At 33.2% G+C, this 14,076-nt stretch overlaps 1 protein-coding gene across 1 annotated transcript; it reads left to right on the top strand.

Moving 5' to 3' along the window:
• Window positions 1–7,186: 7,186 nt before the first annotated feature.
• On the top strand, window positions 7,187–12,352 carry LOC136209555 (ras-related protein RABC2a-like). Its single transcript, XM_066001051.1, has 6 exons — window positions 7,187–7,623; window positions 7,892–7,960; window positions 9,087–9,152; window positions 10,514–10,635; window positions 10,789–10,917; window positions 11,910–12,352. The coding sequence occupies exons 1-6, from the start codon at window positions 7,482–7,484 to the stop codon at window positions 12,021–12,023; spliced, it is 642 nt and encodes a 213-aa protein (XP_065857123.1). The 5' UTR covers window positions 7,187–7,481; the 3' UTR covers window positions 12,024–12,352.
• Window positions 12,353–14,076: the final 1,724 nt, after the last annotated feature.

Below are 14,076 nucleotides of genomic sequence, written 5' to 3'. Positions count from 1 at the left end.
CGTATATAGCTATGTTAAGTAAAATTTTGGTTTTTATAGCTAATAGTTTCTTACTGAGATTTTTGTCTCACGTTTTTAAATGTTTTAATGTTTTTAGGTGATAAAGTACAGGATATAGAGAAGGTTACCGACCGGTTAGGCGAGGTTTGGAAGTTGGCTGCTTATTACTAGAATTATGGTTAGAACTTTGGTATTGCAATTGTAGTATTATGATATTGAGATAAATTGGAGACTCTTAAGTGTTGATTATGATATTTCTATTTCACGCCCGATGCCGATTGAGGTCGTTTAGGGTCGGGTGTGACAATAATACACTAATTATTTAACCCTTACGGGGCGTTTGGTATTCTATTGGGATAGCGATAGGGATAAAAGTTGAGATAAAGATAAAGATAAATGGTTGGGATAAGGATAAAAATATGATAGTCGAGAATTATTATTCAATGTTTGGTATGTGGGATAAGAATGAGGATAAAATAATACATTTTACTATTTTAACCTTATTTAAACTACATAACATTAATTTGAGGGATAAGATGAACTTTTCCATACTATTAAAATCGCAGGAGCTTATCACACCTTCTTATACTACCCCCCTCTTGGGTATAGGATTTGAGGGATAAGAAATCCCTCATCCGTCTCACTCTTCTATCCCCCAAACAAACACGAGATAACTTATTTCGTGTTTTTTTATCCCTATCCCACCTCCTATATCCCTTCTAACAAACACCCTGTTATGGTTACATAATACACTAATTAGTCTCTAAAAAAAGCCGCATAAATTGAAATTAGAGAGACAGTAACAAATTAACTAAGAGTTATTTACATATTTTCATCTAATTTGATGTTAATATTTGATAGAAGGACTAAACCGTGAAAAAATTTAGAGACCTTATAATTAAATAGTGGATTGATTAATGAGTTATGAAAAACTATAAGTACTAATTAATTGTTTACCCATATAAATAAAATTATTTTTATATTTTTTTAATATTTAATTGAGATTCGATCGGTTTCGGTTAACCGCGGTTTTTGGAATAAAGAAACCGTAACCGTAACCATTAACCACTATTTTTAAAATTAAAAACCGTACATTAGTCCATCGGTTTCGGTTAACCTTAATTTTGGTTTGGTTTTCCGGTTTTTCGGATTTTTGTGTGCACCCCTATTGCGCACACTGGAAATAAAAGTTGAGACATAGCTTATAACTAGATACTCAATTTGAACATGCATTTTTCAAACTCAGTGATAAAAACATGTTCAAGCCTCGATATGTGAGAATTTATGTAGACTTTTTTCTATAGGAGTGAGAATTCACCGAGATTGTCTTCTATATGGTATGAATAGACTTTCATCACAGGGGTTGGAAACATTCGTGCTGACATTCTTACCACTTTAGTTTGTGAATCTCTAAGATAAATATCTCTTAGGCAGATGGAATCGACTCTAGTTAATTTTAATTGATTTTTTTGTTAGCTATTCTTGTAATTAATGAAATTATATAAAAAAAAATCCGAATTATTAAATTTAAATAATGTAAAATTAATTTTGAGAATATGATATTATTCAACTTTCCTTATGAACTAAAGTTGGAAAAATTGTTTCCTTTTAGGCGAATAATAATAGAGCTATTAGCTTCATGGTCTAGTTTATACTTATGGAAGTTGTTAAATAATTTTCTAATGGTTCATTATCCAAAAAGCAAACCCATGGACTCATAAAGGTGATTTTAGGAATTATTGGAGTTTTATAATTGAAGCTCTATACAATTATTGATATGGTTGCATAGGTTTACTTGTAAATAAGAGGTGGACTTCTAAACTTGTGGGCTCATCTTAATGATGAAAATGTTGCATCTTTTTTTCAAAACAAACATGACATTGTAATGATAATGTGTTGTTAGTTGGGTTAATTGTAATCATGGACTCAAATTTGGAGTTATTTTAAAAATATCATTCAATTTTATTTTGTTTCGATTCAACTTTTGATGTTTATTTCAATCAATTTATTCAGACCATCAGGGTCGTTGTTGATCTTTTAGAGATCCGAGATGAAATGACAAATTTGAGTTTTTTCATATATATATTTTTTGAAAGCTAGATGAAAAAGAGGTTGTTAAACATCCCAACTAGATAGGCACCCTGGCATTCCCCTTTTATATAAATAAGCACGTATAATAAAATTTTATATATTAAAAACTATAACGTTTACAATTATAACACTTTAAATTGAAACTATTTGAATTTCTAACTGATACAATTAATGCAACGATGATCAACATACCAGTCGCCGTGGAGTTCTTATATTAAGCATTCAATCTTCTATGTCACTTCGAGGATCCCCAAGTCATATTTGGATACGCGTATTATGACCCCGCTTAATAATTAAAATAGTGAGACCTTTTATAATATGTGTTGGTCCATGTTACACATGACAAAATATATATGAAAGATCCTCTATTTGACATGGAGAACCGGGTGCATCTAATAATTTCACGTCGTTGTGATAGATGCATCGCTAAGCCTTTAATAACCTTAGCCCGAAAATAGAATTCGTAGAAGTGGGGTGAGCTTGGAAGATAACTAATAATAATATGCATAGCACAATCACACACGTATATAGTTCAAATTACATGCATTTAATACCTAATAAATGACCAAACATCAAAACACGACATTTTTCTATTTATTCATTAACATTTGTTTAAAGGCCCCGCCTGCCAATAAGAGATATACATAATGGTTTGCAACTTCATACACCCCATCACAATCACATACGTTTCACAATCAGATACCGCCCCCACATTGAGGTATCTCATCACTGCCCCCACGCTAAGGTGCTCAATACATATCACATAACATAATAACAGCACAAAATATTTCTCGCATCTCGAGATACTCCTACACTAGCCTTAGGGACAACTGCCTAACAATAAATCTCAACTTATCCACATATACTAACAATAAGTACACGAAGGAACCATTGAATATAACTCCATCAAAACAACCTATTAATTATTCTTTGTTTCTTTATTTACTAAACACACCCCACATTCTCCTCAATAACCATTATCTCATAATATTAATATCACATTATTACGTATGCCACTAGCCACATTCATTAAGCAAGTTAGAACAGTAACGTAGTTTCAACCATCATCAATATTGTCATCGATAAGAAAAAGCACATACATCACCAATCATTTCATATTTTCAAATCTAACACATCAACCAATCAAACACGACTTCAAATTTAACAATCAAATTCAAAAGAAGACAAACACATATAAAATATGCATATAATTATCTACTTATATTCAAAAGAACTATGCACATATTAACTATTTACCGCTATTCAGGATGAAAAATGAACAAGCTACCATCTCTAATTTATTACTTATTTAATCATCATACCAATACAAGAAGAAAATATCATGACTTCTACTGCTTTACAAAGACACAACGACTCTAAAATAAAAGTGAGATTTTTTTTTCCTATTGAACCCTTAAATTTTCATCCCTATTTATTAAATTTTTTATTTTATTAGACATTACCATAAATTAATCACATTAATCATTATATTTATTTCTAGTAATCAACATATACAATAATCATTCATATTATAGTTATTACAAATTTTATTTCATCAGAGGTTTCCTAAATTAATCATATTTATTATAATATTTATTTCTAATAATTCATTTAATTAAAATATCAATTTAATATACCACCATTATGAATTATAGTCCTAATTAATTATATAACTGATGTTACATTTATTCCTATAATTTTTAGAATGTAACTGTTCTTCTCCCCCTCCCACTAAAAAGTGTCCTGATAGCCCTTTAATTTGATTAAGATATAGTTGATTAATCTGTTAGTTGTAAAAAGTCAACTGCATACGTGTGTTGTACACACTTTGAAAAATTCAAACGAATTGACACGTAAGCGACACGTTGGACTTGGACTGACACAAAGAAAAAAAAGAAAGGAGGTTAAATTTTTTTCACAATGAAATCCAATATATCTTGTTACTTAGAGCATAATTTTTGACGTTCCTTGCTCCATTTGTAACAATTCTTTCTACTGGTGTTCGTACTATTAAAACAAAGTAAAATTGAACAATGTTATTATATAATTGACAAAGTTAGGGCTTTTACGGTAAAAAAAATAACCTCATTTCTTTTTTCCTACGTGTCAATTCATTTGACTTTTTCAAGGTACGTGCAACACACTTTCCGCATGCAATTTACTTCTCTACAATCGAGAGATTAATTGACTATATTTTAAGTAAGCTGTGAGAACTATCAAGATATTTTAAGTAAGTTGATCTTAGGAAGACAATCAACATTTTTGTACGATTTCAGAGGTTAATGATATATTAACCCTACATATAAAAAAACGAGCGGAATAAGATAGAGGTATTTTTGCACGTAGCTTAGTGGGTGGCATTTGTACGGATTAATGCCAGAGTCAATTCTAACCTAACAAAAAAAACTATGTTAACCTAATCAATTTAATATCGACTTGATATGGTGTTTGCATATGATATGTAATTTTAATGAGACTAAAAAATATGATTTTCAAATTAACAAATTAACTATGTCATTCAAAAGTTCGATCTAAATTTTATATAACAAATTTTCAATCCACTTATATTATGTAGCATTCGTGTAATGTATTCACAAATCACGCTTAATCTTACTATCTCTATTACGAATTATATGTAAAATTTTAGGAAGTCCGAGTCATGTTTATAGTTAATAATTGTAATATATTATCTTTATTAATTAGGATGATATGTAACAATATGAAAAAAAAAATGTATTAATGATTTTAAATATTCGTGTCATGTTTGAGTTAGCGGATCAACTTTAACCAAGCTTAAGCGTTTATTGTCAACAACGGACCCAAAGAACAAAATGAGTGAGGGTTTGGTCATCTATTGATGACCGAAAAATTAGGAGTGACAATTTCTGACATGAAAATACGATTTACAGAGACAATACAATTGACACGATGTAAATAATTTTTCTACCATTTATAACATATAAAACCATATGGAACATATATAAGATACGATTTTGACACGAAACACGAAAATTGGCACCTCCACGAAAAATATTATTGGAAGGTTTGTAGAATAATTGGCAACTCTAAATCTAATAACCCCTTTAATGGTTGACATTAATCCGGAGATTCAAATGCCCGGGTGACAATGCCCACTCACCCAACTTTCATTCGATTGAACAATTCAGTCAAGGTGGGACCCAAACAGGTGGTTCCTGAGAAAACGACACCGTATCTAATACGAGAGCAATGAACAGAAGAAGTAAGTAAAGAATGGATTAAACCTTTGTTTGGGGTTAAATTTGAGAATAATTTCAAGGTTGAGTGGGGTTAGAAAATAATTCTTAGAGAGGGGCTGTTTTTCTAACCATGGTTAGTTTAGGTAAGCCATTGCCCCCAATAAATATTAAAAAACAAAGTATCATTTTATAAAAATAAATATAAAAAGAAATTAATTTATTATTTTATAAAAATAAAATTATTATTATAATAATGTTATTGAATTTGTATTTTATAAAATTTGATTAAAAATTTAATTTAATTTTGCTTGAAAATGTTATGATTAAATTTGTACAATTTTATACGTTAGGGCTAAATCTGTACTTCAGTTAAAACGTTACGGTTAAATATTTAGTGTATTACTAACAAAAAAAAATATATTTAGTATATTAACAACATAGCTATTGGTTTGAATAGCAAGAATCTGATTAATGGGATCAAGAGGCTCTGCCATGTCTTTGGTTCTATCTCTTTCTGCCATATCTTTAGGGAGCAAAACAGGGTGGCGGATCGTTTGGCGGCAACTGGTCATGAATGGAGTTGGGAAGTCACTACTTATTCTTCTCCTCTGGATTTCCTTTCCTCGGTCCTCCTGGAGGATGTGGTGGGGGTTAGCTTCCCAAGGCTGATCCCGGGTTAATTTTTTTGTTGGTTTGTCTTTATTTTTTTTGTTCCTACCAAAAAAAAAAATAGAGTAAAATATTTTAGACATTTTCAAAGAAATTGTGATTAATTTATACGTAACAGGTTTAGTTTTTTTAAACTGTCTAAGATATTTTACTATATTATTAATATAGTTACAAAAAAAATGTAACTGATTCAATTTATCGACAAACTGGTTTAGAAGTTCTGGCGTGGCTAAATAACAGTCAAACAAATTTTTTTTTCAAATTTTCGATAGCGTATGGTTAAAATTGATCTTCCTTGAAAACGTTAGTGCTAAATTTGCATAATTTCATACATTAGGGCTAAATCTGTACTTCGCTTGAAACGTTACGGTTAAATATTTAGTGCATTACTAACAAAAAAAATATTTAGTATATTAATAACACAGTAAAATATTTTCGAAAATTTTTAAAAAATTATGATTAATTTATATTGCTAATTAAATTGGCAAGGGAAGGCTTGCTCCCAATACACCCTTGTGGTGGGACCCCTCCCCGGACCCTCGCTCAGCGGGGACGCGTAATGCGACCGGGCCGCCCTTTTTTTTTATGATTAATTTATATATAGCAAGTTTAAACTGTCTAAAATATTTTACTGTGTTATTAATACAGTTACAAAAAATGTACTATGAAACTGTTTCAGTTTATCGACAAAGTGGTTTAGAAGGTTCGATGTAGCCAAATAACAATTAAACAAGTCTTTTTAAATTTTCGTAAGCGTGTGGTCAAATTTGATCTTACTTGAAAATTATACAAATTTAATAACATCCGTATAATTTATATATAATTCTATTTTTATTTTTATAAATTAATAAATTAATTCTTTTTATAATTTTTATTTTTATTTTTATAAAAAATATAAATTTTTTTTTATATTTGTTTGGGACAGTGGCGTATAGCCACTGTCCCACTAATAGCCATTCCGACGCCATAGGACCACCTTATCAAAAAAACTATCCATTACGATTAAAAATACACCGTAATGGTACCTAAACTAACTATGATTAAAAAAACAATCCCTTCTTAAGAATTAATTTCTGACCCTATCCAACTTTAAAATTATTTTTAAATTTAACCCTAAACTGAGGTTTAATCCGTAAAAAATAACGTTGGTGTCAGGTGTTCCTCCAAGTTAGCCGTTTTCTTTAGCTTCTCTCTCTAAACAAAACCAAGTTGATCCAATTATCTTTCCTCTCTCTCTCTTTTTTCCCTTTTTCTGCTTTTCATTGACACTTTCCCTCTTTTCTCCTCCTCCTTCCTTTATTTATATACATACATACATTTCTTTATCACTGTACTTTTGTGAAATAGAAAGAGAGAGAGAACAGGGAAGAAGTCTCGATCATCATTAGAGACAACACATACACAGAGATTTGAGAGAAAAAAAAGGGTTTCTGATTCTGATTCAAATTTGAAAACCCACCAAAAAGGAGCAAACTTTACCCCCTTTTTTTGGGGATTTGAAAAATGGGATCATCTTCAGGACAAGGGAATAGTGGGTATGATTTCTCATTCAAGATCTTGTTGATCGGTGATTCTGGGGTTGGTAAAAGCAGTCTTCTTGTCAGTTTCATTTCAAATTCGGTTGAGGATCTTTCTCCTACTATTGGTACTTTTTATTTACTCTTACAAATTTCTCTGTTAGATCTCTATTGACTTGAAACTGTGATTTCAAAACATGGTAGTACCATTTTATAGGGTTTTTTTATGGGTGAATTAGAAAGTAATGGGTCTCTTTTGAACTTTGTATTTTCAAGTCAGAAGGAATAATTGAAGAAGTTTCTGTGATTTCTGCCTTAGTTACAGTTGAAAAGTTGATTTTTTTTTTTTTTTTTTGTGATGGGGTTAATGATTATTTATACATTGTGTTAATTCAGGGGTTGATTTTAAGATCAAGCAGTTAATAGTAGATGGGAAGAAATTAAAGCTTACAATTTGGGATACTGGTAAGTTTTTCTGATTGGTTTCTTCTAAAGTTCTAATTTTCTCTCCATTATTGACTGATAAAGCCTGCTGCATTTTTGAAGAAATTTTGGATATTTTTTTACAGTAATTTAACTTTCCCTTCAATGTAACATTGGGGTTTGTCTGATATATATAGGTAAAAAAGAAAAAGTGAGAATTGGTGACCACTTTTACTTTTGTTTTGTCAACTCTTTTACTAGGCAGTTCTTTTGACTTTAATGAAAATTTGAGCCACTTGACTATTACAATCATCTTTTTGGTTGTGAATAATTTGCCCCTTTTTTGGGGGAAGTGCACATATAACACTAATGTAAGAAATGGTAAAAGAAAGTAGGCCAGGTAATACTAACATGGCTCTTACCTGATCCTAGAGGCGGTGACAGAGAGGCACGGGTTGTTAGAGCACCCCGACAATCCCCTTCTTTTTCGTTAAAAGGGTGTTTATTGCACCCCCAACGGATGAAAGACTATGCATCTTATATTTTATTGCCCCAGGCCAGGCCAGGCCAGGCCAAAACGGCGATCTTTTGGCTTAGGTAAGGGTAAAAAACTTGTAAGCCAAACATATATCGATTGGGTTTGCTTTTTGCATTCCAAGCATCCGAAGGCTAACTATGCCACTGCTTGGGTCCAAAAATTGCTCCACATTGGTAACGTTGACTACAAAATTTTGACGTTAGAGGTAAATTTGGACCTTATAGGATCACTCAAACACAACATGTCATAATAAACCTCAGTTTAACAGCTAATAACAGTCTTTTATGGCCCAAAGATGTTACAAACATTACAAAGATTCAAAATCACCCCTTGACGGTAAGGGGACAGTTTTTTTTTGTAATAATGCATTATTCACGAGGAGTGATGAATGAGACATTGTAATGGTTGTTCCTCCCAGGCCTAAAGGGTATAAGGTACTATAGGAGGGTGTGATTGGTCACCACTGGAACTAAACGCTAGCCAGTGCCTAAGTTCTTCCCGTCCCTAGTAGTTACCCCTACTAGTATCATCTATGTATTGTTGTCTTTCGTATATAAATAAGATTATCCGAGCATTATCCACTTATCCACTCTTTTGAGTGATTGATTGATTCTGCTGATATGTTTGCAGCTGGACAAGAGAGATTCAGAACATTAACAAGCTCGTATTATAGAAATGCCCAAGGAATCATTCTTGGTATGTTACTTAAACTCTCAATCTTTCTCATCTACATTGGTTGACATTTTTGTAGTTGATTCAGCTTTAGAATAACAATGACTTCTGATAACATAAAGTCCTCCTAAAGCCATAAAATGTGAAGCAACAATAGTAGAAATTGATTCTAATTTCGGGTTAATTTCTGAGACAAAAACATGTTTGAGCACAGAAACTTATGCATTATCATATGTTATACCGCAATGTGAATAATGATCTTTCCATATCTGTTATGATTCTGTTTCTGCTTCTGCATACCTCTTAAACGTATATGACTGTAGCTTTACCGGGTAAACTACAACTGTGGCCATTCAACTTTTTTCTTACTAACATTATGGCCCGTCAACTTCAAAACTAAACATAAAAGTCACTCAACTTTAGTTTTTAATATAAAAGTCCTTTAACCTTTGACCATTCCAATAGCAGGTAACCTCCATTGTACAATCGATGGAAATGACATTCTAAGCAACTTTAATTCTTGAACTTTCTGGTTTTAAGGTCAGTTAGGTCTTGTTTTGTTAAGAGAGAGAAAACTCTGAAAATGGTGATTTTTGAAAACTGAAAGCGTGGTTCCATGAGAAATGTGGTTCTAAACAACTTTCTTTATTGGAATTTTATATTATGAGGCCGTCAACCGTCATTTTGGGGTCGTTTACTTTCATAAGTGACTTTTATGTTAGTAAAAGGTAAAGTGCAGGGACTTTTATGTCCGGTTTTGAAGTTTAGGGGCCATAAAGAAATTAAGGCCAAAGTGGAGGGGCCATAGGTGTAATTATGCATAGTGCAGACCACTGTTCGAAACGAAGGCCGCCTGGACCGCCTAGGCGCTCGAAATCGAGAATTCGCCCCGATTTTCTACAATTAGTCCCTCTAGGCGTTTTATTGACTCATGCGATTTTTAGGCTCCGCCTAGGCCGCCTCGACACCGCCTAGGTACCGCCTAAAAGATAATGAACAAAAGCATTTAATTGTGAATTTATTTTTTTACTTTATTATAATTCACTTTTAAGTTGTTTCAATGATATTGTTGTTGAAATGTTGATGTTTGCACAATTTTAAAGATATATGTTACAAATATACGTGTTTTTCTATATTAAATAATTTTATATTATTATTTTTAGATAGTATAATACATATTTTAATTGGATTTATACAATGATTTGTTGATTAATAAATCCCCGATTAATCTCCAACTAATCCCCGATTAATCATCGAGAGTCCTGTCCGCCCGACTAGCGCCTAGCGTTTTTTACAACCTTGGTGCAGACTAAGGAACTATTGTTCTTCTCTTGCAGCATTTACAGGCATCTAATAACAATCTTTTCTCTTTGATGCTATGGCAGTTTATGATGTGACACAGAGAGACAGCTTTACGAACTTATCAGACGTGTGGGCGAAAGAAGTCGATCTCTACTGCACGAATAAGTCCTGTGTAAAGATGCTTGTTGGGAATAAAGTCGATATAGTAAGTTTCAGTTATTCAATTCGAGAGGACATAGTAAATACGCGAATATGAATGAATCATATAACGCAGAGTTCAGTATACGCGAATATGAAATATGAAAAGGCGAGGATTCTCTTAATGATTCTTGTTTTTTCTATATGTGTATGATTGCAGGAGTCGGAAAGAGGTGTTAGTCAAGAAGAAGGAATGGCACTAGCTAAAGAACACGGATGCTTGTTTCTTGAATGTAGTGCTAAAACTCGAACAAACGTCCAAAAATGCTTCGAAGAACTAACACTCAAGGTACATATGTATCGAAATGTGTACACTATAATTTCATATATGGTTTTTGCAATTCTTTACAACAGGATATATAATCAGCATTCGTAGGTACACTATGCTTTTCTTCGACGAACACAGATTTTATATCCGTGTTCATTGATCTTAAGCACGTGTTGGTTTGGGGATTGACATGACAGACGATTCCTAGCAAAGATCACAACTTTAAGTTCTGATATTGCTGAATTCCATTTCGAAATTTAAACGCTTTTCCTGGACTTAGCATCTCATGACTCGACTCACATTTCTTCAATGAACACAGATTTTATATCTGTGTTCATTGATCTTAAGCACATTTTGGTTTGGGGATTGACTTGGCAGATGATTTCTAGCAAAGATCACAACTTTAAGTTCTTATAATGCTGAACTCCAATTCGAATTCCTGCTGCTAATATCTCATGACTCATATCACATTCCTTCGCAGATTTTATATCCGTGTTCATTGATCTTAAGCAAACTTGGAAGAGGGTGATCGAGAGTGATGTGAGTTTATTGGGGATTGAGGAAAATATGGTAGTGGATAGGACGGAGTGGAGGGAGAGAATTTATATCGCTGACACGATTTGATTTCACGGTTTTGTATGATGGTTCATGTTAGCGGACCCCGAATCATTTCGGGACTAAGGCTTTGTTGTTGTTCATTGATCTCAAGCACATTTTGTTTTGGGGATTGACTTGACAGATGCTTTTGAGTAAAGATCAGAACTTTAAGTTCCGATAATGCTCAATTCCATTTCGGAATTCAAACCCGTTTCCAGCATTTAACATATCATGACTCGAACAAACACAGATTTTATATACGTGTTCATTGATCTTAAGCACAATTTGGTTTTTGGGGATTGACTTGACATATGATTTATAGCGAAGATAACAACTTTAAGTTCTAATAATGCTGATTTCGATTTCGACATTCAAACCCTTTTCCCGCATTCTAACATGACTTGTCTCGCTTGCAGATAATGGAGGTTCCAAGCCTTTTGGAAGAAGGATCAACTGCAGTTAAGAGAAACATTTTAAAGCAGAAACAGGAAAACCAGGCGCCTCCTGGCAGCGGTTGTTGCTCGTCATAAGCCGCGACAGTGAGGACACCTCGAATATCGGAAGGCCTCAAATGGCATTGTACAATCAATGAGTTTCTTCTTCTTCCACTTTAACAGATAATGTATATGATGATGATAAACGCTTTTCTTGCCTCTTACTACTGTGTTATTTTTACTGTTTGAGTTGAGTTGATTACTGGTTTCCATGATTCTGGGAGAGTAAAGGAACTCAAATAACAACATTGTATTAGATTATTGAGTTGTGTATATTTATTTGTTTGTGTTTTTGTTTTTGTCGGCTAATTATTCAGTCATGTCAGCAAGAACAAGATTTTTATTTACTGTATTCTATTTATCAAGTTAATGTGAATTATTTATTTGGTTACATCTTCCAATAACAGTCTAATAATTAAATGTTCTTAATCTTTTACGCGGTAATACGATTTACAGAGACAATTGACAATACACTGATTTCAACTATTTTTTTTTTTTTTTAAATTTGTGTCGCTTCTGAACTCTATAATTCAGCTTAATATGGAGTAATTAGGATTGACGGTCATATAAATTTCGGTAATGTTTCGGTAATGTTTCCAAAAGGTTATAAATGTTTGTTATCTCAATAAAATCTCTACATCTTTTCTTTTGTTCTTATGCTGAAAATATTGACATGGCATCTACTTGCGTGACTCAATGCCATGTCCGCACTATGTTAATGCCATATCAGTTCCACATTTGCCGTTGAACCTTAGTTTGTGGACTCCAACTAGAGGAAAAAATGTACCATTGCTACTAATTTTTTTTATGCCACATGGTGCTGATGTGGCACAAACACGGCGATGCCATAGTGATCAGACATGTAAGAAGATGTCATGTCAATATTCTCGTTCTCGTAGAAAATGCCTAACATGACTTTATTGAGATAAAAGTAAAGATAATTGTTTTTATTAAAACAAAATGAACATTTACGATCTTATTAAGACATTATCTAAACTTTTATAACTGTCCGTACTAATTATCCGCTTAATAGGTGTAAATGTATCTTTATCTTTCTCGTTGATGAATTGTAGTTCAAAGAAAAAATGACGAATAAAAGAGTTATAATATATAACAATATTTTTAAAGTTGTCTCTAGTTTTATTCCTAACATAAATGATAGGACCCTAAACATTATTTATTTTTTTCTCTCTCGCGTTGTCTCTCTCGACTCCGTAACTCACGAAGCCGCCACCGCCGCCGGAGCTACCCTGGTTGTGGCCGTCGTCGTGCGTCTCCGTCGCCGGTGAGAGGGTCCTTCCGATCTGGTGAAGGTTTGTCTCAAATCTTTTGAGAGTGTTTTCGTTTTTGTCTCTGTTTATCGATGATTTTCTGCCCGGATCTTTAGCGATTCCTAGCCGTTTCTTGCTCCGATTTCTTGTTCGGTTTTGCTGGTATTGATGTTGGAAGTATGGAGGTCGGATTTTAGTTGTATTTTCTGGGTTGTGATGTTGATTCTTGCGCTGTTTTCTTGATGTTTCAGTGAGGAGTCGTTTTTCCGTTTTGTTTGGTTTTATGCTCAGGTCTTGAGGGACTGTTTAGCGATTCCTAGCCGTTTTTGCTACGATTCCTTGTTCGGTTTTGCTGTTATTGATGTTGGAAGTATGGATGTGGATTTTTAGTTGCTTTTTTTGGGTTGTGATGTTGATTCTTGCGCTGGTTCTTGTTGCTCAATGAGGAGTCGTTTTCCGTTTTGTCTGGTTTTGGTTTCGTTGTTTTCCGTTTTGTTGTGCTGGGCCAGGGTAAAGAATCGATAATGGTCTTGCTACTACTTGGTTCGAAGTGTGGCCGACGAAATTCTGTTTGAATTTTTTGATTATGTTGTTGCTTTTGTGCTGCGTTGAGCTGTTTGTTTTTTTATTGTGAAGAGCCGATTTATTTACTGACAGTGAGGAGACGTGTTTGTGCTCTGTGTTGCCTTGGTACCGCCTTTCCGTATTGCTTTGATTGGCCGGGTAAAGCTCTGGTCTGGTCTATATTGAGTGTAGCAACTCATTTGAGGGTGTTGGAATTCTGCTCCTGTGTGCAATGGACAGGGATATGGAAAGGC

The sequence above is a fragment of the Euphorbia lathyris genome, chromosome 10, assembly GCF_963576675.1.
Source record: "Euphorbia lathyris chromosome 10, ddEupLath1.1, whole genome shotgun sequence".
Lineage (NCBI taxonomy): Eukaryota > Viridiplantae > Streptophyta > Magnoliopsida > Malpighiales > Euphorbiaceae > Euphorbia > Euphorbia lathyris.
The sequence above is the reverse complement of the archived record's forward strand: the minus strand, read 5'-3'. Positions and strand labels throughout refer to the sequence as shown.

Excerpts from the sequence above, each read along its gene's own strand:
- LOC136209555 (XM_066001051.1), top strand. The coding sequence starts at position 7,482 with ATGGGATCATCTTCAGGACAAGGGAATAGTGGGTATGATTTCTCATTC. Across the intron at positions 9,153-10,513 it reads TGCCCAAGGAATCATTCTTG|TTTATGATGTGACACAGAGA; the intron begins GTATGTTACTTA and ends ATGCTATGGCAG. Across the intron at positions 10,636-10,788 it reads TTGGGAATAAAGTCGATATA|GAGTCGGAAAGAGGTGTTAG; the intron begins GTAAGTTTCAGT and ends GTATGATTGCAG.